Genomic DNA, 26,257 nt, shown 5'->3' with positions numbered 1-26,257 from the left:
GTGGCATTTCAGGACTTTGTGTAGACAATTGTAATGAGTTCATCCAGTCCTTCATCAGATTCAGGGTATGATGCTTAAATAAGACATAATATAACCCAGTTATCAAAATCCCTGAACATTAAATATGTTCTTTTCCCCTGTGTGCTGTAACTTAATCTTACATATTTTACTTAACTAAAAGTACTAAAGCAACAATGCAAACATACTCCCTTAAAACTGAAAGTCAGGCAGTCAAAATCCTTAAGTAAAAGTCCATTATAAAAAATGCAATCATGTGTAAGTAGCATTTCACTTTTGTAGCTACTAAGCAGTAGATATAGTCAGAGCAGTTTAATTGTAGATTTCATGATGATTAAGGTAGTTCCAACAACACAAATGTATATATTTTTTGTGGAATATTTATTAATTATACCTCTTTTGGTCCTCAAACAGTTCTTTTAAGAAACCATGACATTTACAGCTGGCAATATGGTGACCAATTGGTTGAAAACCACTGTTGTCACCTAATTTCCTCCTGGGATTAATCAAGTACCTTGATTCCAATATCTTAACAACCTCGGTCTACTGGATTTTGATCCTTATTTCAAGAATAAAGGATGATGGTGACACATGATAATCTGTGTCTTTTCAGTCTATCCAGGCATTTCCACTTTGGCCTGTAGACCATGATATTGTTAGTTATTATATTGTTTGCGGGTCAAAAAACATCACATGTTGAAACTGGACAAAATGTAGTTGAAAAGTGAACTAAAAGTAGCATATAGCCATGGTGTGGACATCTTTTCATTCACTGCAACATACTGTATTTCCAACACACACTAATCCTGGTAGTGTCCTAAAGCCGTCAAAGCTCTGCACATTTTGCATGGCAGCTGCCACGCTGCTCCCCCTAAAGCTAAGCTGTCACTTGCTGCTCCTGCTGAAACTGTTCAGCATTTCAAAAGCCCTACCTCTACCCCAGCATCCACCTAGTTGGTATTATCACTCTTCACTCCCAGCTCTGCCTTGCTTGATGCTTCCTTGTGTTGGAGGTCAATTGACATTAATAATGTAGATATTATAATTCACATAATACTGACTGACTTGGCTAACTTAAGTATAGTCAATGTGAAGCACATGTTAAGCATTAAAATACCATTGAAATAATGTAATGTAACCTGGACAAATTAAAAACTTCACTTGTCAACTATTTTTATCCTGGTTTTAACCTTGGCATATAGAGGTTACACTGTGTATTTGCAGATTTTATTTTCAGATTTGTGGACACTGGATGACACAGGTCTGAATACTGTCAAAAATGTTGGCATGTAAAATGTGAAGCCTGCTACCTGTATGTTTAAACTGAGACCAAGGGTCCTGTCTCCGGTCTGTCCCTGACTTTAACAGTCAACTTGACAACTTTTACTTTAGCTCAGGTTTGGAAGGGGTTGTAGGTCAGGTTAATCACTGTTTGGATGTTCAGGTATTAGCTATTCATTTCTATAAGAGGGATATTGGTTAATCAAAAAGTAATAATTCAAGTTTGTTGTATAATATTAATTTTGCTCCTTTGTTTGACTGGCAAATATTGGCAAGTCTCAGAAAAGCAGACACAACAAACTGTTTAAAAGTAAATATTCTTATTTCCTAATGTTACTTACCCCATTGACAGGATAGGTCTTCCAGTCCAGTTCGCCTAGCACTGTCGTGGTGTCCAACAAAACCACTAGAGAGAGAATGGGTTGGAGAAAAGAAAGTCATGTAAGATGGAGAAGGAAAGTTGGAAAAAGGACAATATGACACAAAGTGTGACATGAGAAAGCAGAGAGGGGAGGCGAGGGAGTGTGAGAAATGTTGGGCAGTGAATTTAAAAAGAGAAATGGAGGTGACAAAATAAGAAGGGAGCAGACAATAGTTATCAAGCTGTCAATGAGGAGCAGACAGAGCTGTGAAGCCCTTATCAGCTTCAACCGGCTATGAAATAACAGCTTTTAGGAAAGTCCAGGACAACACCAACACTAACGCAGTTCCGCCTACCACCTGGAAGTCTGGAAGATTAGTACTCTCCTTCTCAGAGGTCAGGAGTTTTCTGTGTTGCATGACATCAAGCTAAGTCAAAAATGGAGAAAGACATACGTATGTACTATTTAAGTACATTATTATTTTATACTTAACAAAACAAAATATGACCTAATGAACGAATAACAACAGCCATTTGAGGACAAATAAGTTCATCTTTTATGAATGGTGGCAACCGTTTCAGTAGGAACAATACATTATTGGAAGTTCATTAAAGGTTCCCCATTGATCTAATTTGTATCTTGATAGCAAAGCCTTGCCTACACATTTCTCAGTATTTAGATCCAGTTGCAACTATCAGTCCCAATGAGCTTTGAATGCTGGTTAAGTGTACGTGCATCCTTCATGCAGGGGGAGTTTGCGTTAAGCCACAGATCTGATGTTTTGCCTTTTTATTAACCAGTCATTCCCTAGACATGTGTATTAGTTGCCTGACTCTAAACATACCATATTGTTTTGTGATAATTAAATCCTCATTCTGTAGTTGATATACATAGATGTTATTGAGAGACATGAACAATTAAAACAAATAAAGGTTTTCAGTAAAAGTAATCTAGGGTTTTACAGATTCATCCAATATTTACATTCCTGTGGTTTGGTCAATGAGATGTGTGAACATGTTTTTCAAATTGGGAAACTGTTGTTATGTACAACAATAAATGGATTAGTGAACAGACGAGTGAACAAGATGATCTTGGCCTCATTGTTCTAAAAATGTAAATTTGCACTGGAGTGATTATCCTCTTAAGCAAACAAGGAAACGCATCTGAACACGATCCAGTGTGACAAAAACCGGTGGATGGACAGACAGATGAAAGACAGATGAACAGATTATTATATGTTTTAATGATGAGGTCTACCTTATGTCCAATTCAGTGTTACTAAAGTGGAGAAAAAAACTACTCAGCATTTGAGACATATTGCAACCTCAACAACAAGACTACCGATTCGTATTCCTTTTCCCTTTTGGAGTGGATTTGCAATCAATGCAAGTTGTGAAACAGCACAACTCTAATTCGTCCAGGTCTAACATTTAGCATCTCTTGGCCTTGTCATGCCAAGAAGGATTATATGTAATTTGACACAGTGAGCATTTCAAAATAAGTAAATATGGTGTAATAAAATCTTGCCATTGGTGTTTGGTGTTTTTGCATGAGCATATTAACAACCTTGTTACTCTGTGACCACAGTGTGTACATAGAGGTGTAACATTCTCAAGCTGTCTGCTCTCTGGTCACGGCTCAGGCATGAAGAGGCATTATCTAAGCCCCCTCAGCCAATTTGATAGGATGAATGTGCAATTTCCTTTGTCTCTACACAGCCAGTTAATTACAATCTCTATCAATAAAGTGTGTCCCACTTATGCAGTCGACACTCTAGACAAAGGAGTCACATATTCAGATGACCTGTCACTCCAGTTTACGGAAGACTTTTGCAAAATCTGGACTAATTTAATGGGGTTACTTCTGTTTTGAGAGCAGGTCAGATAACCAGAGCAGATACACTTCGGTGAGACTAAATGAACCGCTTCAGTAGACACTTCATTTTGCCTTGATCCCCTGCTGGTAATTAAGGGCTGAATTATAATAAGATGGACTTGGTTCTGTTAAAAAGTTGGACAGAAAGAGAAGGAGAGAGACAGAAAGACTGTGAGATTTAGATTGTTGACTTAATTAGAAAGTCAACATTTAAGGCTTTCATTATTAAGGCTGATCCGTTTCATATCATGTTTGACAGCAGCACAATTTTCCCACAACTCCCTTCACTGTGTATCTGTCCATCTCTCACACACACGCTTACATTCGCACTAACATACATACACAGTATTGTAGTTATAAAATAATTACATTCCTGCAACTGTCTCTGCAGCCAGGAAATAATAGATGACCCAAGACCACGGTGCTGAATTTGATACACAGATTTTTATCACTCAGGAGGACAACAAATCACATTACTCCTGTCTGGGTATTGTGTCTGGAAGCACAGTAAACTGCGAATCTCTTTTCTATAGGACCAAATATCATATTTCAGAACAGAAGGTGGGCACAAATAATCTCTATAGCAATAAATTGCCCCATTTTCTCAAGATGCGTATCTTACTGATAGACTTGCATTGACATTGGCGGGTGCTCATGTTCATTTTGTCAGCGAACAAATCTTGAATCCTGAAGCTGAATTGAGTGCAACAGTAACAGGTTTTTTTTTGAGAGAACAAGGTTAGCTTTTTTCCACCTTCTTCTAATTATATGTTATTGGATCATATTGTGATATATTTCTTTGACATTATATTTGCCAACATTACACATCCTTCTATCTAGCTGTGGGTGACTACATGAACCTCATGAACACACACAACTAAACCAAGTTAGTATTTGTCTGAGGCTATCCAAGAAGATAAGCCTTTGCCTGAGATCTGCCAGAGAGACAACAAATTATATAAGGGGCCTCGTTTTTTTCTTCAGTTACTACGATGTGGTTACAGAACACATTGGGAGAGGAAAAGTAATTATTTTCTTTATGAGATGATGATTATATTTGACATCTAATCCACCTGATCATGACAGAGTTGATGTATTAAAATAGAAAAAACAATGCATCATCTGCCTCAAGGCTATGGTTTTGTCATCTGTTATTGAATTCTCCGTCCACTACTTTTAAAAACACACTAGATAACAAAGAAAGGTTTAAGTATTTAGTCAATAAAGTTATTCATTTATTTACAGCTAATTTGCACAGTTTATGTTAAGACATTTGATGGTACATAATCCTTTTATGTACTTTCAAAACTAGAACTGGCCTCACTTGACACAATGTATACCAACTGCTCTTTATATTGACTGCATTCACAACAGCTAAAAGACAAATACATATCCTTTTATATTCAAACTACATCAACTTCATCTCTCTCACTCCCTCAGTCTGAGTACATTCATATGCAATTCACATTCACTAGCAAACTCCCTCAGATAAATTGCATTGGTGAACATATAGAAAAGCCTGCTCTCACTCAATTCTAAACTCCTCACGTTGCCTTTTTGTAAAGTTTCCCCTGTGCATCCCCTCCCCTTCAACCCCTTCACCACTGGCAGAATGGCTTCCTAAAGGGAAAACCGATCATACACACACACACACACACACACACACACACACACACACACACACACACACACACACACACACACACACACACACAGAAATAAAATGAATTGAAGAAGACTTTGACGTTTGGCTCCTGTATTCTTTGACAATGTGTATCGTAAACATAAACATTCAGGAAGGAATATTAAACTGACCCCTGCAAATTTATTGGAAGATCTCAAGAATAGATAACATCATGAAAACCATTTCCCATGTGACTTATGGACTGAGTGGATATTCAATTATTATGTCCCTTGTTTGTCATAAATATGCAACATACATTTATGACTAGAAAAGTCATTTTGAAGAGCAGGAAATTATGCTGTGTAAACCACTGGTCCAACACAATACATATATACTGTTTTGAAATAATTATAGCACAAGTAAAATTAATCTGTATTGCCATTATTAAAAAATATTATCAGCTATGAATATACTAACTCAGCATGGAGGACAGAAACAGGCAACTCTAAAGTATGACTACAGCTGACAGCGTAGGCCAGAGGCTGACATTTACTGTAACACTCTGTGATCTCTGGCTTTGCCAAAGTTTCTATACACTCAGATTTGGATGGTGAAGTATCAGAGCCTCTTCCATAATTTGGATGATCAATCGCAATCTGTACAGCACACAGAACCCAGGTATAAATATGTGCATTTTGGTTCTGTAAATGTATTTCAGTAGCATACTGTTACTTTCAGAACAGAAATAAAATATTTTGAGATTAAGGGGTTAAAAACGTACTTAATTATGACTTCCTTTGACATGTTTAGTCTTTTAAAGATGGGTGCTCTTCATTGTACAGCATCAGTTATTAGGATTGGTGAACTTTATCAGGAAACAGCCTACACATGATCTTTCTGCATTTATTTTTCATGCTGTCACTGTGTTATTCTTTTGGAAAGTTCTGCAAAGTTAATAACAGATTGAGGTGCCTTGAAAAAGTGACTAAGATATTGCAACAACCAGTGTTTCAGAGATGTGTTTTGCAAGATAAATGGTATCAATGATTGGATGAGATTAGATCTACAAGAAGAACCAAGACATTTTTGACAAATTCTGTTAGATTGATACTGAAAGTAACCAACACGTGAGTATTACTGCCAAAGATGTGTTTCGTAAAGTATAGCTAGGGAGGAATACTGTGAGTACTGGGAGCCTCTGCTAAGATCAATGAACTCTTGATTCACATCGACTATATCACATGCGTTTTTAGGTGACACATGCATACATGCGTCACCTATATAAATTCTATATAAATTCAGAGCCAGATCAGAGCCAACACATTATTATACTGCCATGTTAAGGTGTTGTGTAAGCTTCACATTTTTGTTAGGTAAGACACTGCAACAAAGACCGATATCTCTTGGTTCACACAACATATTTAAATAATTCACTTGATTTTTTTTAGGGTCCATATGTGTGTTTGTTTTATTCCTTTGATTTGTTTTTTGCACATTTCAGACCAAACCTCCACTCAACTAAAAAACTAAGAGACTCGAGGTCCAATGTCAAAGTATTGGTTGTTGAACAACTAATACATGGACATTTAGAAGGGAATGGTTAAACCCCTGAGGTAAAACAGAAGTCCCCCAGTCATTCTATTAGTATGGATACAATACTTTATACTTGATACTTTAGCCTAGTATCACCTGTGAAAACATTAATTACACATGTAAATACGATGACGGCATGACATTGATAAAATATTCTTATTTTGTTTACAGTTTATATTTTTGAAGGACATTAAACAATATTGTTTGATTGCAGAACGTAAACGAAATTGAACAGCACAAGGTTTAGTTATCTTGTTTGCGTGTTAGCGTGCGTATGCGTAATGGGAAGAGCAGAGGATCCGTGTTTCTGTGAAAAACTCAACATCGTCAAATGTGTTGCACCCACCCTTGTTCTCAAGTTCGTGGTTTATATGCTCTTTGTACTCACCCTGGTTTGTGGTTCCCGGGTCCGACAGGACACTTCTCAGCAGAAACAAAAGCACACAGTATTTCCCCCCGGAGAACATCGTTGAGTCAATCGCAAGTGCGCTCGGAACTAAAACGCTGCACAGACTCCTAAATAGATCCCCGAAAGGAAAATATGGGGTTCATGTAAGAGGCTAGTGAAATCGTCCCAGTATCCAGACTCAGAAGGTCACTCTCAGATCCATAGGATCTTTATTTATTTCTCAGCCATCCCAGACGATATAAACGGCCAGCCATTGCGTAGAAAGAGCCCGACCTCTTGAGCTGTAGCGAGTTTAACAACTAAAAAAATTAGTGGAGTAGTGTCAGAGTCTAACACCTCAAACACGGACAGGTCGCAAGGTGCAGATTATCCCAAAGTGTCCAAAAGTAGTAGTGTTCAAATCATTTAGTTTGACATTTAATGTTTGTACCCCTTTTATCGAGAGCGAAAAGGGAAAATCCCTGACTTCCCGCTTCACTTTAAGCCAATGCATCCCTCACAGTGTCTCTGCATCCGTGCGTGTCTGTCTCTCTAGCTCCCCTCTCTGCCTCCCTCTCTCTCCATCTCTCTGGCGCAATCTGAGGAGCCGATTTTTAAATCACAAATCGCTGCGCGCACATCTAACTTGGTCTGTGTGAAATCTCTCACTTTGCATCATGTAAACGTGCGGGTCAGTCCTTCCCATCAGAGGAATGCGTGGGCTTCTCAGTTATTGATTCAGGGGGAGACACCGGGGAAATGGAAGGAAATATGAAGCCATTATTAAAGTTAGTGTATCCCATCTGTGCCATGATGTAGGTTATACCTGCATTGGATTATGTTGTTGGAATAGTAATGTGTCTGGGCCAGTTTCTATTTATGGTGGCAGGAGAGGAAGGCGAGTAGACTAATAGTATAAGTTGATATGGGGCATGGTGGGTTGAAGCGACACACACACACACACACACACACACACACACACACACACACACACACACACACACACACACACACACACACACACACACACACACACACACACACTAGTTTGCATGATCCTGTGAATCACTTCATTGCTGTGAGTGAACATTTAAAAGCTATACTCTGCAGCCTATTCAAGTACTTTAATTAACGGTTCCTCTTGCCATCATAACATGATGCAACACAACAGTTAATCATTAGCTACAGTCTTTCTCAGCACCCAAAAATGGGAATCTACGGAAAATTCTTTACTTATTCAATATGTATGCAAGAGAATGGCTGATGAGTTTCAGCAGTGCTTCCTTCTCACTCAAGACACATCTAAAACTTCCTTCAAACATTTCTAACTGTCCTGACTAATGGCCTGTGAGTGCAGATGACTGTTAATAATCCCCAGGGAGAAAGTATGATGACCCCTTTGTCTCCCGAGTCACAGGGTAAAGGTGTTGCTTTGAGTGATGGGTTACATTAGTCACTCATTGTCTGTTTGAGTGATAGCTCAAGTAATCACTCGCTGCATTGACAATGGGATTGCAGCAATTAGGGCAGGCAGTTCATCAATGTTAGCTGGTGATTCTCGGTTGATGCTGACAACAAAAACCATCTCTCATACTGTTTTTGGGCTTGAACAGAAAATAAATGGTGTTGCTGATGCACAGTTTTCAAGCTATGCTCATTAGGAATCATTGTATAGACGCCCAACCAACATGTTCAGGGTTGCTATTATGGGTCAGCCTGTGGCATAAGCAAGCATAGGCAACAGACTGGAGCATTGTTGTTTCTTTCATTGGGTTTGGAGTTGTGTTTCTGAGTTCACCTTTAACCCATGTTTTTTGAAAATACAGTCATTATTTAAACTGCTTGTTGATGCTTCCCTTAGCCAGGGGCTTCTTTGGAAGCATAGAATATATCCTAAATGCCACTTAATTTATTGGAAAATTCTCATTGTTCAATTCCACTTTGGCGCAATAAAGTAGGTTCCTTCCAATGAAGGAAAAAGGGCTCATCTCTTCTGTTCATGCACCTCAGTGTGAACCTAGGGTAATCCTGCATTCCAGCACCATGGACAGTGACACCAGATTGCAGAAGAGTTGGCCTTTTGGATTTATTTATTTTTTTGCCTTGTGTTTTTGAAATAAAGTCATAGTGGGTTCTGGCAAGTGTTTGTGTGCCAGCTGCGAAGTTTTATTTTAAACATTTTTCCATATTTCCAAATATTTAGTACGCTAAATAAATCAAAGTGTTATGAAATTTCTGTTCCCCCCCCCCCATCAGTGTTTTCGCGCTCTGCTAAAATCTATAGGACTTTTGAAATAACTATGTTGTTACGTACAATACTTGTACCGTACGATAACTTATAATAAACATATTCTTCCAATTACTTGTGTCTGTCAACATTTGGAATGAAAGCTGACCACAAGCCCTTTTTGTTTATGAACGTTTGTTGTTAGTCTTGTCTTCCTCTCTGCTGTATCCTAAAATTATGCTTGCTGTTTGAGAGACCCTTTGTGGCTATTGATTATAAGGTAACCTTTTAAACCATTTACTTCTCTGCAAAGTAAAAGGAGCTTTCCATAGTTTGGTGATTTGACTGTTGCCCTACAATCCACAGGCTGTCTATTTCAATAGTTTGTCCATCTATCCAAGCAACACATTTGTTCAAAGCATGATATCTTAAAAAAGTTGGCATATTCCAAAGACTTTGGTGTGTATATTAATAGCATTGCCTGGAAGTGCTATTAATTTGCAATGTGTGCAGTTTCAAAAGTGGCTGAATTTCAACAAACAGTGTTGTGGATATTCATTTTCAACAGAAGATCATGACTCTGTTTTTTAGAGGACTATCTGACCAATGGCATAGCTCCACTTTCCGGCCAAACTTTTCACTGGAACTTAAGAGACAACTCTGAATTTATTCGCTTACTGCTGGTTGTTATATGTTTTGGTGATTACACCCATTTTATTTTTGTTAAAGTTGTTTATAGTATTTTATTGAGATATAACCTCAAGTGACGTCACTAGAAAAAGCAGCAACTCTGATTCATCTGTTGGTGGTCAGATATTATAATGTGGGTAATGGGAAGGTTTTGAAAAAATATCTTGAATAAAAAACAGTGATATCTCTGGTTTCATTGTATAAATAAGACACAACCTTTAGAGATATCACAATCACATCTACATATTTCCACAAACTATACTGAGTGCCTTTGCCATCCACAGAGAATTAATCATTACCATTTTGAACACTAAAGACTACAAGTGTAAAACGTGACCTGTAGCTCATAGCTGTACTTTTGAACGCGCACAGTAATGGCTAGTACTGGATAATAAGTTGTTGGAAGTGCAAATCATCTTGGTAGAGATGTTTCTATTCTCCAATGTATATATGATATCTATAATGTAAAAGGATTCCTGCTGAGGGGCCATGAAAAGACAAGGCTAACACGGATGATGCACAGCAGCTGTATCATGCGTGGACTAACAATCAATTATTCTAATGAATGATGCTGAGTGAAGGGCTTCAGCCCCCACTGTCTTTCAATCAACATCTATAATTATATTTGCTGTGTCAAAGAGTGGTATAAAAAAATAGCATGAATGTGAACAAGGAGCATGACAATGATTTTGTGGATTAAAGAGTGTTCGGATATTCCTGTTTTATAGTTATATAAATATATTACAAGTAAAATTTTGTCACATACAAAAACCTTCAGACTTTGCAGCAAATCAACAGAAAACCTTAAGGATAGCTGCATGCACAGGACTTTATTATTTGCATTAACATGAAAGCAAAAACACAATTTGATTCTTACATGTGAGTGGCTCTGTCACAGAAAACTCACAAAGACACAAAAATAAATTGTGCAAACGCTCTGTTCACAACCAGCAATATCTCAGCCAGATCAATTTTTCCTCTTTCGTGTCAACAATTACTTCAAATCCACCCCCAAGAATAACTTTTATTCTTGTGCATGTTCGAATTGGAAAATGACACACTGTACCTTGTTGCTCCAGACACTGAAATATAGAACCCTTACCTTGGGTCCCCAAAAACCATCTAGCTCTTACACTTCACTTTACATGGAAATATATATACAACATTTTCTATGAGTGTTATGGAGCATTTGTGTGTGATGTGTGGCACAGACCATCAGAAAAAGAAAAAACCAAAGGAAAGAGATATGCTTAAAACAAACAAACATTAAACAGCGTGACATCCAACCCTGTCTGATGGCAAAAGTGTTTATGGCTTTTCCAAATGGCTTCACTCAAACTGGGGGTGAATAGAGGTCATAGAGGGGTGCAAGACACAATAATAATTCAAATATACACAACAGTGCGCATTTACTTTTGCTGCACAATTCATTCTGGCAGTATCAGAAATTGTTTGAGGAAGACACAAACTGAAAAATCAGTATATCAAAATATCAACAAAAATGTATATATTAAGTGAATGTGAAATTTGTATGGCTTTTCGTCCAAAAGTTTTAAGCATATTTCACTCTGGACCAACATCCTTATACATTTTAGCATGGCTTCAACACTGACAGTGAATACGAGTAGAGATAAAACCGAAGATAGATGAAACTGTAAATGACATTAAAAAGAATTACAAACGAGTAATGATTCTTTAAAGCTGAGGTAGTAGTAGAAGTGAAAGAAGCAGCTTCACCAGCGAGAAGTCTTTGATAATGACGGGACAGAATGACCTGTGAAAAGAGAACTCCTCATTAAGTGCCGGATAGGGATAATCACTCCTCACCTGCTGACTGACTGAGACCACACAGAGCTTTAGAGCATCATTTTTTTTGTGCCGCCTGATAATTCCTGATTTGGTTTAGCTGTCAGTCCACATCTTTATTTGCCCTCTACATTTACAGCAGCCATCCTTCCTCTCCCTCTCTGCTCCTCTCTGTCCTGTCACACTCTCTCTTGGGTTATCCTCTTTCTCTCCTTAGCCTTTAACCTTCCCTCAACACCTCCTCTGCTTTTCCTCCTCTACCTCTCCCCAAACAACCCATTCCTCTCCTTCTGATTCTAGCATCAAGCCACCTACCCACGCTCTTTTTTCCCTCCGTCCATCTTGTGCTGCTGTGTGATCTCTCTCTTTCTCTCTCTCACTCACTTCTTCTCTCTCCCCTCCTCTCTCGCTCTTTCTCTCTCTGGACCTCTTACTCACTTCTTCTCTCTCCCCTCCACTCTCTCTGTTAATATTTCATGATTTGATGGCACAGTGCTGAGGTGAAGAGCCTTCCTGCCTGTGTAGAGCTTGCACAGTGCAAATATTTCACAAATATTTACTCTGAGCTCAGCTTAGTTCAGTGTTAGGACAGACTGTGTGTGTGTGTGTGTGTGTGTGTGTGTGTGTGTGTGTGTGTGTGTGTGTGTGTGTGTGTGTGTGTGTGTGTGTGTGTGTGTGTGTGTGTGTGTGTGTGTGTGTGTGTGTGTGTGTGTGTGTGTGTGTGTGTGTGTGTGTGTGTGTGTGTGTGTGTGTGTGTGTGTGTGTGTGTGTGTGAGAGAGAGAGAGAGAAGTCACAGTGATTACATGTGGCATGGGCCCCAGAGGGGAATGGAGGTCTTTGGTCTCTTCCTACATTGATGTAACTGCTCCATTGCACACTCTCTGAAGTCATCCAGGACAGACAGACAGACAGAAAGAGAGACAGACATACAGACAGGCAGGATAAACAAGGGGAGAATGGATAAAAGTATGACAGAAGAAATGAAGGATAAGGAGATAAAATGGAGGGCAACAGCAGAAAATGTGTGGAGAGTGGGGAATCTCACGCTGCCTGTGCATTGACAAATGTGTGTTCTATTTTGGCTGGCGAGAATGGAGCTCAATTGCAGGTCTGGAGGAACATCAAAACACAATTAAGGGCTGACATGGAACTGGTCATGCAGAAGAGCGAGGACAGGGGAGAAAGAGGAAGTGCGGCTAGGGGAAGGAGGACAGCTCTGTACAGAGAGAAGGACACAAAAGTGAGATATTGGGGAAGCTGACAGAGAAAAACAGAGACACCTAATTGTGTTTTATTGGCTATGATGAGCGGAAAAGTGGGTAGAGTATTGATAGAGGAGGAAATAGACAGTACGTTCATTTAGAAAGGGTGTGTGTGAATGGGAGGGAATAGGTTAACTTGTTACTGACTGGCTCTAATAACACTTTCTTATAAGAATCATAATGCATTTAGATTGGCTAGTTACATTTAACTAAGTGATTCTGAAATGTACTATGCATGGACTTGTTAGAAGTTTGCAGACACTACCATCAATTCATGACAAATTGTAGGGAGGTGCAACTAAATAAATTAGGTGGTTTCTTTACAAACCAGATTAAAGTCCCTGTGTCCATTCGCTTTGGTCATATGACATGGCCAGCTGTACTTTATATTTAGTGCTTATTAGCAAATGTAAACATGCTATCCATGCAAGTAACTAAAATGTAGAACATGGTGAGTATTTAGCTCAGAATTTAAAGCAGAAGCTAGGATGCAATAAGTTGTAGATTAGCTTAGCATATACAGTACACAGTTAGCATCGTTAAAAAACTATCTTGGCCAACCTTCAAAGCAGAAAAATCATGCCTACCAACGTCCCCAATAAGGGCTCTCAGTCTTAGTTGAACAACTCAAGCTGGCTTTAATTTTTATGCAAAGCCTCCCATGTCTTTTCATCTTGAGGTTGCATTTCAGTGTTAAAATTCACAATTAGCATCTACTCCTTCAAAGAAGCATTATTATTGACATGCATGATAAATAAGGATTTGGATTTTCAAGTATCTGAACTGTATAAAGTGGACGTAGACGTAACTTACCTTAAGACACAACAGCTTTAAAGTTGTGAAGTCAGCAGTAAAAGTTCCTGACATTAACATTACAGTCCAGTGGACTAAGCCCACATCTACTGTGACTATTAACCACAAGTTCATTGCCATTAAAGGAACAGTGTGCATTGAACAGGAAAATGGTCCATATGAATATTAAATTATGTGTATGTTAAGTTTAATAACCATGGCAAGCTTGTTCTGCCCTTTTGCAAGCGTGTAGTGTTTGATTGATAAACTGTATTTACCCTCAGGGAGAAGTTTCATTTGAGTCAAAAGCAAAAAGGTCACAATTAACATTTTGTTAATGTTTAGTAAACATAAACACTAGATAAAAATAAGATACATAAAAATCTCTAAGACATTAACAACAGGGCACCCTTCATGAGTCACCATCATTATCACATTAAAGAAATATCTCAAAGTTAGAGCAGAAGTGTGTTAACAAATCTGCCCTGAGTGTGACCAAATCGCATAAAATTGTTTGAAAAGAAAAGGTTTGCATGCAAAATTAAACAAGTTTAATTGAAAGTGCTCTTTAGTATGGAACATAAAAGGAAGAAGAAGAAGAAGAAGAAGAAGAAGAAGAAGAAGAAGAAGAGGAAGAGGAACAAGAAGAAGAGGGCGGAAGGCGGCCAAGGCACCGTTCTAGCAAAGAGTTAAGAACTCCTTTAATCAGATGGCCATGTTATGTTGACATTCAAAAAACCTTGACACTGCATGTACATGTTAAAATAGAGCTGGTTTACCCCCCATTTGTATGGCACATCGGCCTTGCTACCCTGAAAGAGGATATCAAATTGTTAATCAGGGACAGTTAATGGTCATTGTAAAGACTAACAACTATCTATTAACAGTAAATCCACCTTGTGATGATTCAAGTCAGAGGACGTTTTAGGTATTCAACTTTACATCTACAGTACAAAGGGAAGGTGACATATCAAACATCTAGAGGGCATCACATAAACTGCGACACCCCCCCCCCCCCCCCTGCCCACTGATCTGATTTCCTTTGTTCTAAAGCTGAGAAAGACATTCAGTCGTTGCGTGAGCACATTTGAACACTTGTGAATGCCTGTTGTTAAAGGATCGATCCTAGTGGCAGGAGGGGAAGCCCAGATGTATGGTTCAGGATTTGGATTGGAGCTTTGTCAAAGAGGCCCAGTGGGAGTTGAATCCTCTCTGTGATTAAGGGATGTCAAAGGCTTTATGCCCTTCAAAAGTGTTTTTTTTTCGAAAATCTATTATTTGAAAGAAAGATCCACAATAATAAATTAATCCATGACATAATACTGTAATGAGAAAATTGCATTTCAAATAGATGTGTGTAGTAAACTTTTGTATTAAGGCAGTATTAGTATTGTATTAGTAGTATAGTATAGCATCAGCAACCTGCATTATCTTGTATAACAATGTAAGTCTTTTTATTCAAGCCTAAAACTTCAATAGTATAATCAGCATCAAACTTGAGCAATATGAAAAGGTCCTGTAGCTTTTTAAAAAAATCTCTTTTCACCACCTCTCTCTGAAGAGGAGTGTCCTGGTAAGAATTAAGCTCAGGCCCGGTTTGATACGATGAATCAATGAGAGCCTGTATCACTCCTCCAGGGGAGATTTTAAAAGAGACGACACTGGGCTGCTGCCCTCTGGCTGACCACAAAGACAGCCAGCACAGCAAACCCTCAGCAAACTAGATCCTCTCACCCTTAGCTCAAGCAAGCTACCTTACAGCTTGATACATCCAAGAACACTTTTCTCAGGGCGTGTAATGAATGTCTTATAATGCCAGGTTGGTAAAATGTGTGTATGTGGCAGTTAAAGAGCCTTGTTTTTATTATCTTTAAATAATTAGAACAAAGCAAAAAGCCTGAGACCGTATGAAATTAAGTTTGCATAAACTTGTGTTAATATTTGATATTACATTTTGGACTCACAGTGCATTTTCTATCACAATCATTTTTGCATTATTGTCTTTCTGTCTTCCTCTTATTTTTTTGTAGTTTGTTGATAGCTACATTTAGGAGGATGAGCCTTATAAACCTGGTGAAATTGGCCTGTTAGCATTTGCCATTGTGTGTAGTTTTCCTGAAGCTTCTGAAGCTTCTTAACCTTGTATCATGTTCAAACCTTTTTTCTCCATTTTCATCATGCTTTCTTCATTTCTGTCAATGTGTGATCCAACTTAATTCCAATGTATGCCTTTTTATCACTTTCCACTTATGACTCATTGATCCTATTAAGAGTTAGAGCCTCATTTTACCTGCTGTGTCTTTGTACTTCCTGCCAGTTATTTAATATCCACTGGATCTTCACCTCATTACCTTTCAGTTAGTATGCTTAACCTCACTTGTCTTACACATTTCTTCAAGAACTGTTCTACTTATCTATAGTGCCGTGTCTATCTAAGAATCTCAACCAAAACAAGCATTTTTTGCAAAAACAGCCAATTGTATTAAATTGTTTATTTAGTATGTTACACAGTGGAACTTACATTAAAAAAACAAAACATTTATTGATCTTCTATTTTAGTTTTTCCTTTTATTTTAAAACGTTTTACTGTTGCATTTACTATACATCTTTCTGGTTTATTCGTAATACCCAACCCTATAGACTCTGTTACCATCTTAAAGAAGTCCAGCTTGTAGCTGTAGTGATGTTGATTCATCTGAAACATAAAAATATGTTGGGAAATTTTACTTGAATATGGCAAGAAACGTTTTTTATTTTCACTTTTCTTTAACCAAATGCGGAGAGAAAGGCACAATTGCAGCCCTGACACTGAATGTACTAAGCAGATACAATATGTAAGACGGGTGGATGGATGGAAATTGGAAATGCATCTTTTAAGGCTTCATTTGGATCTTAAAGCACATTATTAATTTAATTCCCCTGTAACTTCCTTGGTATAGCTGATGAATGACGGTTAGCCAAGTTGATGAAACGTGGACAGGGACAAGCAGTGAAGTAGGGGAAAGAAAATAAAGCTTCACAAAGATGTGAGTTTTGTTTGTCATGCTGAGGCTCTTCAGAGCAAGTGTGATTTTATTTTCAGTTTGAATGAAACACTTGATATCTGTATTGTGAAGTGGTTCTCTCTGCCTGAGAACAGATATTGTGTCGTTGTTTCCGATGAGGTCGTGTTGAAGAGGAGTTTATTTGACACTCAAATCTGGCAAAGTGATTATGCACCGCCTCACTGTGTGACTAAAATCTCTGAGCAACTTTTAATAATACATTTATAATTCATGATGATAATTGAACTACTTCTGTAGAACCATTTAGTCACCTGCATTATTCATTTAAACCAGCTGTGCATAATGAATGTGGCAAAGCAGCAATAACACAAAAGACTGTTTATGTTTTCACACTTTGACCTATGTTGTTGCCTCCAAGGCTTTGACATTCATGTTTATTTGCAGTCGGAATAATTTAACTGATAATATTATTTTTTCATGGGAAGTTATTTAAAAGGAATGTCACTAAATTACTATACACTAAACAAACTGAAACATTGAATTTAATGAATGCAGTCATCACATTTCACATAACAGTATCAGGTTGGTTCAAAGCAATAATATTAAGTTGAACCTAATATTTTTGATTTAAACTCAATATAATGCCTTTCAACTAACTTTATACAGTCATGTGAAATCTGTTGACATGAAACATATAATTAAAGTCAACGTTTCAGTTTTTTCAGTTTAGAAAGATAAGCAAAGGTGCATACGTGTGCGTGATATGTCTACTTTCGTGCTGCACACCACACAACAGAAAAAGACCCTCTGAGAAAATGTAACATTCATTTCTGGTCCACGGTCGTTAGAGTCTCCTGCTGCTTGTTAACAAGGAAACAAGTAAACCTAACATGCCTCTATCCGCCATATTGTGTTTTCAATCCCTCATTATCTACAGTTTGATTTACATAGCAAAATACATCATTTAAATAGCAATATTTAATTCCCCAAAAATCCTTAAAAGTTACTCCATTACAAGATTTATTAGATATCACTGCAGGATATTGAATTTCTGAAGCCTTATACCTCAAATATAGTACTCATTGATTTCAGGGAAAAAATACCTCATTCAGTCCAGCTTTGATATTCTGGCCGCCTGTCACATCGATGTGATCCACCTCCAGGAAAGAGAATTCTGAAAACACAAACACCTCCTTTCTGTCTTCTCAGCATAGACTCTTTGCACTATAGTGGATGGCTATGGAAGATACTATATTAATTTAATTCCTTCTGCTGAAGCCTCATATTATATCCAGCTTTAGTATAGTTTAGTATATTTTTACACAGAACAATGACCATGGACAAGGAGCAATCACAGCGACAAATAAACGTTCAGCATACTGCACATATGTCCCGGCATGAGAGTAATTAAACCTGAGATGGGCCTAAAAAAAGAAGTCAATCTATTCTTTAATGCGTGTTGGTTTTTAAATGTATTTATATGTTATTACTTCACTAGCTCACTGTCACACTGACATCGCTTACTGGGAGCCATTGTTAAAGTTTTTATTTGGCAAACATAAATTCAAATAAATATTAAACATTTTATAAATTGACAAAAACAACAGTAGAATATAATCTTTACAGTGTTAATATTTGAATCAACATTACATTTGCTCATCATTGACATTTAATAATGATTAATTGTTCATATTTGCTAATCGCTAAATTGGGTTTTTGCATATAGTTAACATTTGGTTTGGCTGTTTTTCATAGGTAATAATTATGTAAAAGGCACTAAATAGACTCACCCACCCACACAGGTGTTTACACTTAAGTTGCCTGATTGGAGCTCCTCTCAGGATTGTGGGCTTGTGCCAACTGTGCTTGATTGACACCTCCCTCCCCTTGTTTCGCACCTACACAACCTGTGTAATTCTTACAATCACATTCAGTTTGGTGACATCTCCCAACATTAATCTGACTAAAAGGATAATCAGCCTCAGTAATTTAAAACACTTGACAAGTTTTTGACGGTTCAATTCAAGACAGACAACACACTGAAATAATGTGGATTACAGGACTAACAATGGGCATATAGTTTAGTCATTCCAGGTCAGTGGTCATAATATGAAGTGAAGGTTTGAGGAATTACAGGTTCATACAACATCTAACAACATGTTTTGTGTTTCCCTAACATGTGTGGCAATACAGGATATTGAGTATATATATAATATATATATATATATACAGTATATGAAGCTGGGAGTGTGTACACTGCACTGACAGGGATAATGGTAAATACTCTTCCCTTCCCCGCTGTCTCTTTTCCTCTGGGTGAACGGTCTTGAAGATGTATGTTATGGGTCTTGAGTGCTGAGTGCACTTGTAGGTTTCACAAGAACATCAAAACACAATCAAGTTGTGTGGATCCCCGAGGCTCCAGGCTGGGAGCTAGCACTTAGGGGAAGAGAGGATTAAGGGGAAGCAAAAGAAGGACTTCAGAAATAGAGAGTGGAGCAGAGGAAGAACATGCAGCTGGAAAATATGCATAGAAAAGTTGGGCTTAATTAACTTTCCATTATTTAGTACTGCTCAAACCAGCTGAAAATACATTTTAATACAAAACCTAGATTGCATGATATTGCATTGCAGATATCAACTTTTTATATGAAGCAAAGTTTATGAGTTATTGATTCCCTCATACATTTATTCAGTAGTTTTTCCCTCCTCTGTTGTTAAGTACTAAGTTCACTGAATCGTTCCAAAGCCAGAAACCTCTTAAATTACAGGTGTCACATTTTACTAATGAGCATAGTGAAGTCTGACAGACAGAAAAGGCGAGTAATGAGAAATTAAAAGTTGGTCTTTTAACACATTCGTCAACAGAGAAATGGAGAGAAGAATGAGGGACATGAGACAGTATACAGTAACTATTTGTATGAGACAAAAACCTTTTAACCCTTTGATACAAAAGCTATGCATACCCCTTCTAAGGGGTCAAAAATGACCCGTATTGACCTACAATGTTATTTCATGCATGGCTGAGGGTTTCGTTGCTATATTTTTGAAAATCAATGTATTTAATCATTTCATATTCCAATCATTCATTAAATATCTTATTTCTGATTAACATAAATCATTATTTTCATTGTCCCTTTTTTAATTTATGAACTATAACAGTTTTTATATCACCACATCAGGTTTACACACATGGGTCAAAAATGAGCCATGTGTACCAAGTGCGATAAAAATGAAGAAAATACATACTATAATAATCATTTTGTTAAAAATAATTGATTGAGCAGTGATTTGGACCAAGAACCTTTGATTTGTAAATGTTTACTGTTGACTACTTTTCACAAGTATAACTCAGAATGGGGATTCAACATGACAATGGTGAGCTGTGTGGGAAGAGGAAGGCTGTTGTCCTCCTGAGCACCATGCATGATGACAGAGCAGTGGATGACAACAGTGTGAAGAACAAACCAGAAGTGATACAGTACTATCACAAAATGACCATCTCAGTGCACACATGCCTCATGAATGACAATCACTTGAATGTGATCCTTGCACACAGAGCTGATGCAGGTCTGGCACCCCTCCCTATTCACTTGGCCCTCCTGTCTGTTGTCCTTCTGCAGCTGGGTGATGGCTGCATTTGTTTTTTTTGCCCACATCTTTCCATTGCCCTTGTTATGTGCTTTTAGAGGTGGGGCTTGCCCTCCATGTGCGTCTTCATATGTGGCCTGACAAGCTCTTAGCCCAGCTCCTTGATGAATACCCGCCATGCATTGCACCCATGAAGCATTGAGTGTGGTAGCACATTGGGCCACCTCCATGCTCTCGGTTTACATGTGTAGGTGCGAACCATCTGATCCATTGTGTCTACACCTGATTTTCTTCATCGATGAATTGTTTAAGTACTGTATCACTTCTGGTTTCGTCTTCACACTGTTTTCATCCACTGCTCTGTCATCATGCATGGTGCTCAGGAGGACAACAGCCTTCCCCTTCTTCGACACATACAGTAGGTCATGGTGCCACTGAACCCACATTCTGAGCTATATTTCTCCCTCAATTTGGAGGGTCAAGAAAGATCAAGTAATCTTCAAATATTATGTACAGTTAAATTTCACAAGATATTACATAGTTTCTTAGGTAAAATAAGTATAAAATGAGACTTGTGTGAATCAGATGTGCAAAAGCAGCCTGTTGAGTTGTGATATGAAGTGTGGCATGTGAAAAGTAGTCCACAGTAAAAAGGTCCATAACTGCAAACATTTGCAAATCAAGGTTCTTTGTCAAAATCACTGCTCAATCAATTATTTTTAACACAATTATTATTATAGTATGTATATTTTTTCATTTGTATCGCACTTGGCACACATGGGTCATTTTTGACCCATTGTAGTCGCTTAGTTGGGTAGTGATACAAAAGTGACTTTTTTTTAAAAAGTGAGAAAGGAAAAATGAAAATAAGGCTTTGTGATGATCAAACAAGTTAATTGAAGAACACCTGGAATTCTGAATTATTCAAGTAATTCAATGCAAAGATATTACAATTAAAACTCGCTCTGGTCACTTTTGACCCATGTTGTGTATCAAAGGGTTTAAACAAACATAACGATCAAAATTAACAATTTGTTCTTTGTATTATTGTGGAATAAAGCTGAGGTCAGGCAAACGTCACTTACTCAACCTTATGTAAGATTGTGTTCTTGGTAAAATAACAAAAATGCTAGTAGTGAGGTTGGGGTTTGTTGATTAAAAATGGTTTGTGTACATAAATCGTTGAGATGTTTTCAGATGTTGTACATTATGCTTAATGTTAGATGGTTGGAGGTTTCAGTTACTGTGCATTTAGGAAAATGATCATGAATACATTCTGTCTCTGCCCATGACTACTATATGATCTGTATCCAATGTTCTCTCTTCTGGTTCATTGCTTCTTTGCTTAACTCAAACAAGAGCTGAATAATGAGTCCTATTTGAGAAGTCACCGCACAGGTAAATGTGGCAGTGTGGCAAAGCATCATTTTGAAAGCTGTTTCAGTAAATCCTCAACTCTCTAACTGTGAAGATTGTGCTCTCTTGATATCATTATTTTTGTATGACACTGGAAAAGCAATTTTGGCACCCATCACGATGGATATTTATCTTAATTTACCAGTTTACCTATTGCCACAGAGAAATTAGGTTCTCCCCTTCTTCCTGGAGCAGTATTGTTTCAGAGTTCAGGACAGAAAGATGCCTTGATGATATTAAGTTTGACGTGAAATATTAAGGCAGACGTTCGACTGATATTTTGTGATACCTTCATGTAAAATGTTAAACCTATTCATTTTTACTGTGCAATGTTGTTAGATGTCCAATGCCAATGTTTGTCTTTTCAAAATCAATATATTTTATGTAATATTTATCTATCTTATGCCCCCAAAAATATATTTGCATCAGATTGCATCAGGCAAGAGTGTTTCTCTTTCAGAAGGACATGAGAGTGCTGCTGCCTGTCACCACATTTCAGCTTATATGAATTTGAAACCTGCTCCTCACCTCATTTGAATGTACCTGTACCGTACCACACAAGGACACATACACACATGAACACATACATACACTGTAGACTTGATTAGGATGTCCAGGCCTGTCATTAGAGCATGCGGTGTGGGAAATGATGTCTCAGTAGACCTCCTGCAGAAGGCAGAGCAAGAGTTAAGACATTAATAGGCAGAGAAAAGCTATACAGCATCACTGTCTACCTCTGTGCTAGGGTTGGCAACTTCAAAGAACTCTGAGAGAGAGAGAAAGAGAGAGAGAGAGAGACAGAGAGAGAGAGAGAGAGAGAGAGAGAGAGAGAGACTCATGCAGAGGAAGGGAGAAAAAGTCATCAAGCGACAAGGAGACCTGGAGAAAAGCAAGTTGTGAAAGCACAGAAGGAACAGGGAGGCAGGGAGAGAAGAATTGGACAGGGAGGATAAACAGAAGACACTTCCCTTCTGCCACCTGCCTTATTGCTGACTTCAGATTATGCGCTGCATTGGCCTCGGTGTCACCTTCAGTAGGCCTTGTGAAACTCTTGGAACAAGTCAGGTATCATCCTGTCTGCTCAGCACAATGATTACTGGGTACTGCTAACTGCAAATATGCCTGCAGATTTTTTATTAAGGAACAATGATGCATACAGTTTGCAAATGACTGATTATTTTGGCCATAGCATGACTCTATTGACGGCATTGTCCGTCTGTTGTTAATGCACATCAACAACCATTGGATTAATTTCTATTAAATGTGGTGCAGACAAAGATGTTCCCATTAGGATGTAGGATTGAAACAAATGTGTCAATCAACTAACTTAGTGCCACCACACATAAGGTCAACATTTTGGTTTGTCCAATATCTTTACAAAACTAGGACATTTCCTACAGACTAAGCCGTACTATGTGGTTAATAGATGTTATCAATCTAACATGCCGAACTAAAATTGTTATACCTGACAGTGATAGTGGTAATAAGGTTAGCAATGTGTTGAGTGGAGCCTCACAGAGCCCCACTTCTTTTGTCAGATACAACTTTTTTAAAGTCTAAGCTAAGTACATCGCATTGTAAGAAACTTAGAAAGTGAGATAATATGTTTTTTCTTGTATGACAGTCCATCAGTATAATGTTTTAGTGCCAGAATTCAAAGGCAAATGCCCAAGTTTCTTTTTTAACAAACTTGAAATAAATGGTGTGAAAAATTTGAGAGGAGAGAGATGGCATCTTGCAGCACTTAACAGCTTCACACATTCTACTACGACCAGCTGAATATGAATAATAAATATATTATGTATAAGTGCTTAAGTGCCTACATAAAATGTGATGAATAGACTATTGAATATCCAATCCAAGCATTTTAAAGGTGGGCTCCAGGATGACTCTATTATATCTGAATTACATCCAACCCTCTGATGAACATCCTTAATTTGAGTGTAACCCATTTGATCCATTGTATAACATCACACACACGGTGGTAGTTTGTGGTAATGTTAAGGTTTTAAACTGCAAGTATTGGGATTAAATATGTCAGGTCCTTCATACTTCTCCTCCTTCAGCCCATCCCCCTCTGACTTCTTTTCCCCTTTTCCCCTTTGGGTAAAACATGTATTATTCATGCTTTTCCTTCACTCGGGGAGTGGCCACTTCAACAAGTTTTGAAGTGGGGAGGTGAAGATAATACTAAAATGAGTGAACTCCATTGCTGGATGAACAATTTAGTCCTGGAGAACACCAAGCAGGGATCCATGCAGGGGTAAAATAAGAGTTAATAATGGGCTTCAGTGTGTTTGTTTCTTTAAGGCAGGACAATATCGCATAGACTGCAGTTATGGAGCTGGTGCATTGAGCAAGTATTGCTGGACGTAGTCCAAGTAGTGGAATGAGGTTTTGTAAATGATTATCTTACTGATAATAAGGAATGGTGTCCTCTGGAGATTAACTGGTTTAATATTCATGTGCTGAGAAGTGATCATTCATCAACCTTTATTTTGGTTCAGAAATACACTGAGGTAGTATATACAATACAAAAGCCAATTTCAAATATCAATATAACTACAAAATAAATTAAAGATGTAAGTGGTCGTCAGGATAAAAGCTTTACATTGTATTGCTTGTTATTCCATGTTGCAGGTGCACAATGAGAAAAGTTGAGATTCATGGCCTTATCTCATTAAAGTCTGACTCTTAAAGGAAATGTAGGGGTGATTTGGTTGGGGAGATGGTGTGGCGAGCAGAGGGGTCCGGGGCAGAAGACCCAAAGGGCAAGGATGCAATGAGGCAAGAAAAGGCGGGGTTTAACAAGAACCGATTTTTTTCCCCCTTTGGTCTTGATTATTTGTTGTTGCATGAAAAACAAAGAAAAAATACAACTACCAAAAATTAAAAAACGAAGTGGCAATAAACAGAAAAACCCCAAAAATCATGTGCAAAAAAATTTCAAAACTAAACAAAAAGGGCAACAAACAAGCAACTTTTAGTTAATACGCAACCACAACTAAACAAAAAGTAACAAAAAAAACAAAAATTCCCACATGGCCCTAGCTTCTGAAAACAAGGGATCAGCAAAAACACCACAAAGGCATACAAAGAAACAATAAACAAGAATTGACCACCCTTAACTTGAAGCGCACACTTAAGGATTTTGGGGGGGAAAACTAGGACACAGGGTTAAATTGGTGGCTGGCGGGGGTTGAAAAGGGATGAAAAAAGGGGTGACGGGCTATTTATAGTCCCCCCCCTTAGCTGGCAGGGGAGGGGGATTCATTTGGCGATTCACCTTTTAAAAGATAACTGAAAAAAAAGGACAAAATCCGGGAGTTTTTTTAAAGCCCCCCCCAAATTTGGGATCAATCCTCCTGAAAGAAAGACCACTCTTCTTCCAAATTTGGGAAGCACCATAGACGACACACGGGTCTGGTGAGGTTTGACGGCCCCTGGAGTCAAGGGCCCAAACCCGTCCGTCTCAGGCCATGACAGCTGTTACTCGCCCTTTGGGCCAAAGGCCCGCGGCAGTTGGGGGTCGGGTAAACATCCCCCATTCCGTTCTGGACCCCCTAGCCACTTCCTCGGGGTTGTAGGTTGGGCAAGTATCACGAATAACGGTCCAAAATGGTCCGCCAACATCTGGTATGCGCCACTTCCTTCCCAAGGACTTGCTGTTGGCAAAGATGGCTTGGGGGCAGGGGGGCTCCCGCCGCCCCATCACGAAAGTTGGGATCCCATCAGGATCACTGGAGAAGAAAAGATACCCTAAAGGCTTTAAAATTCATAATCCCCTTCTACCCAACCAGGAAGTGTGAAGGGACCTTCAAATGGCTGTTTCCCCCGAGGTCACTCGTGGGCGTTTTTTGACGATTGATTTCGCGCTCCCCAACCCCTCCAAAGTGGGGAAAACATGGGGGTTTTGAATTAAAGGAAAATCGCTGATTGGCCAAGTTTCCCTGAACGGGGGTTCCCAGGGCCTGGAAACATTGATTAAAACCCCCTGTCCCCCGCAGGGAAGTTTTTTTCCCCCTGTCCCCCAGACTCAAAGGGCTTGCCACGAGGGGAGATAAAAACACGGAGTGCTAGGAAAGGATCGAATCCAGTTTCCCAAGCAAATCCAAATGTAAGCAACGAGTGGTTAAGCATTTAAAGAAATTTCCCCATGGGTTCCCTCTGTTTTCGGCCAGGGTGAATGAAAAAGGGCCCAAAACAGTCTACACAGGGGCCCAAATGGGGTTTGAAGAGACGCGCCTTGCGGGGGCAGATCAGCCATTTTGGGGCATTCAGGAGGGTTTCCCCCTCTGACACTCTCTGCAACTTGCGATTTTACGG

General features: G+C 38.5%; 1 protein-coding gene across 1 annotated transcript in view; it reads right to left on the bottom strand.

The window, feature by feature from the left end:
• The window catches only part of LOC134863159 (ephrin type-A receptor 6-like), a 48,195-nt gene extending 40,510 nt beyond the window's left edge, over positions 1-7,685 (bottom strand). Inside the window, exons 1-2 of the mRNA XM_063881487.1 lie at positions 7,142-7,685; positions 1,641-1,705 (exon numbers count right to left, since the gene is read on the bottom strand). Of these exons, the coding sequence (XP_063737557.1) occupies positions 1,641-1,705; positions 7,142-7,220 (144 nt within the window). The 5' untranslated portion in view covers positions 7,221-7,685. The remainder of the gene's footprint in view (positions 1-1,640; positions 1,706-7,141) is intronic.
• Between the last annotated feature and the right edge of the window lie 18,572 nt (positions 7,686-26,257).

The sequence above is a fragment of the Eleginops maclovinus genome, chromosome 4 (assembly GCF_036324505.1).
Source record: "Eleginops maclovinus isolate JMC-PN-2008 ecotype Puerto Natales chromosome 4, JC_Emac_rtc_rv5, whole genome shotgun sequence".
Lineage (NCBI taxonomy): Eukaryota > Metazoa > Chordata > Actinopteri > Perciformes > Eleginopidae > Eleginops > Eleginops maclovinus.
Note: the sequence above shows the minus strand (reverse complement) of the source record. Positions and strands in the feature narration are given on the sequence as shown.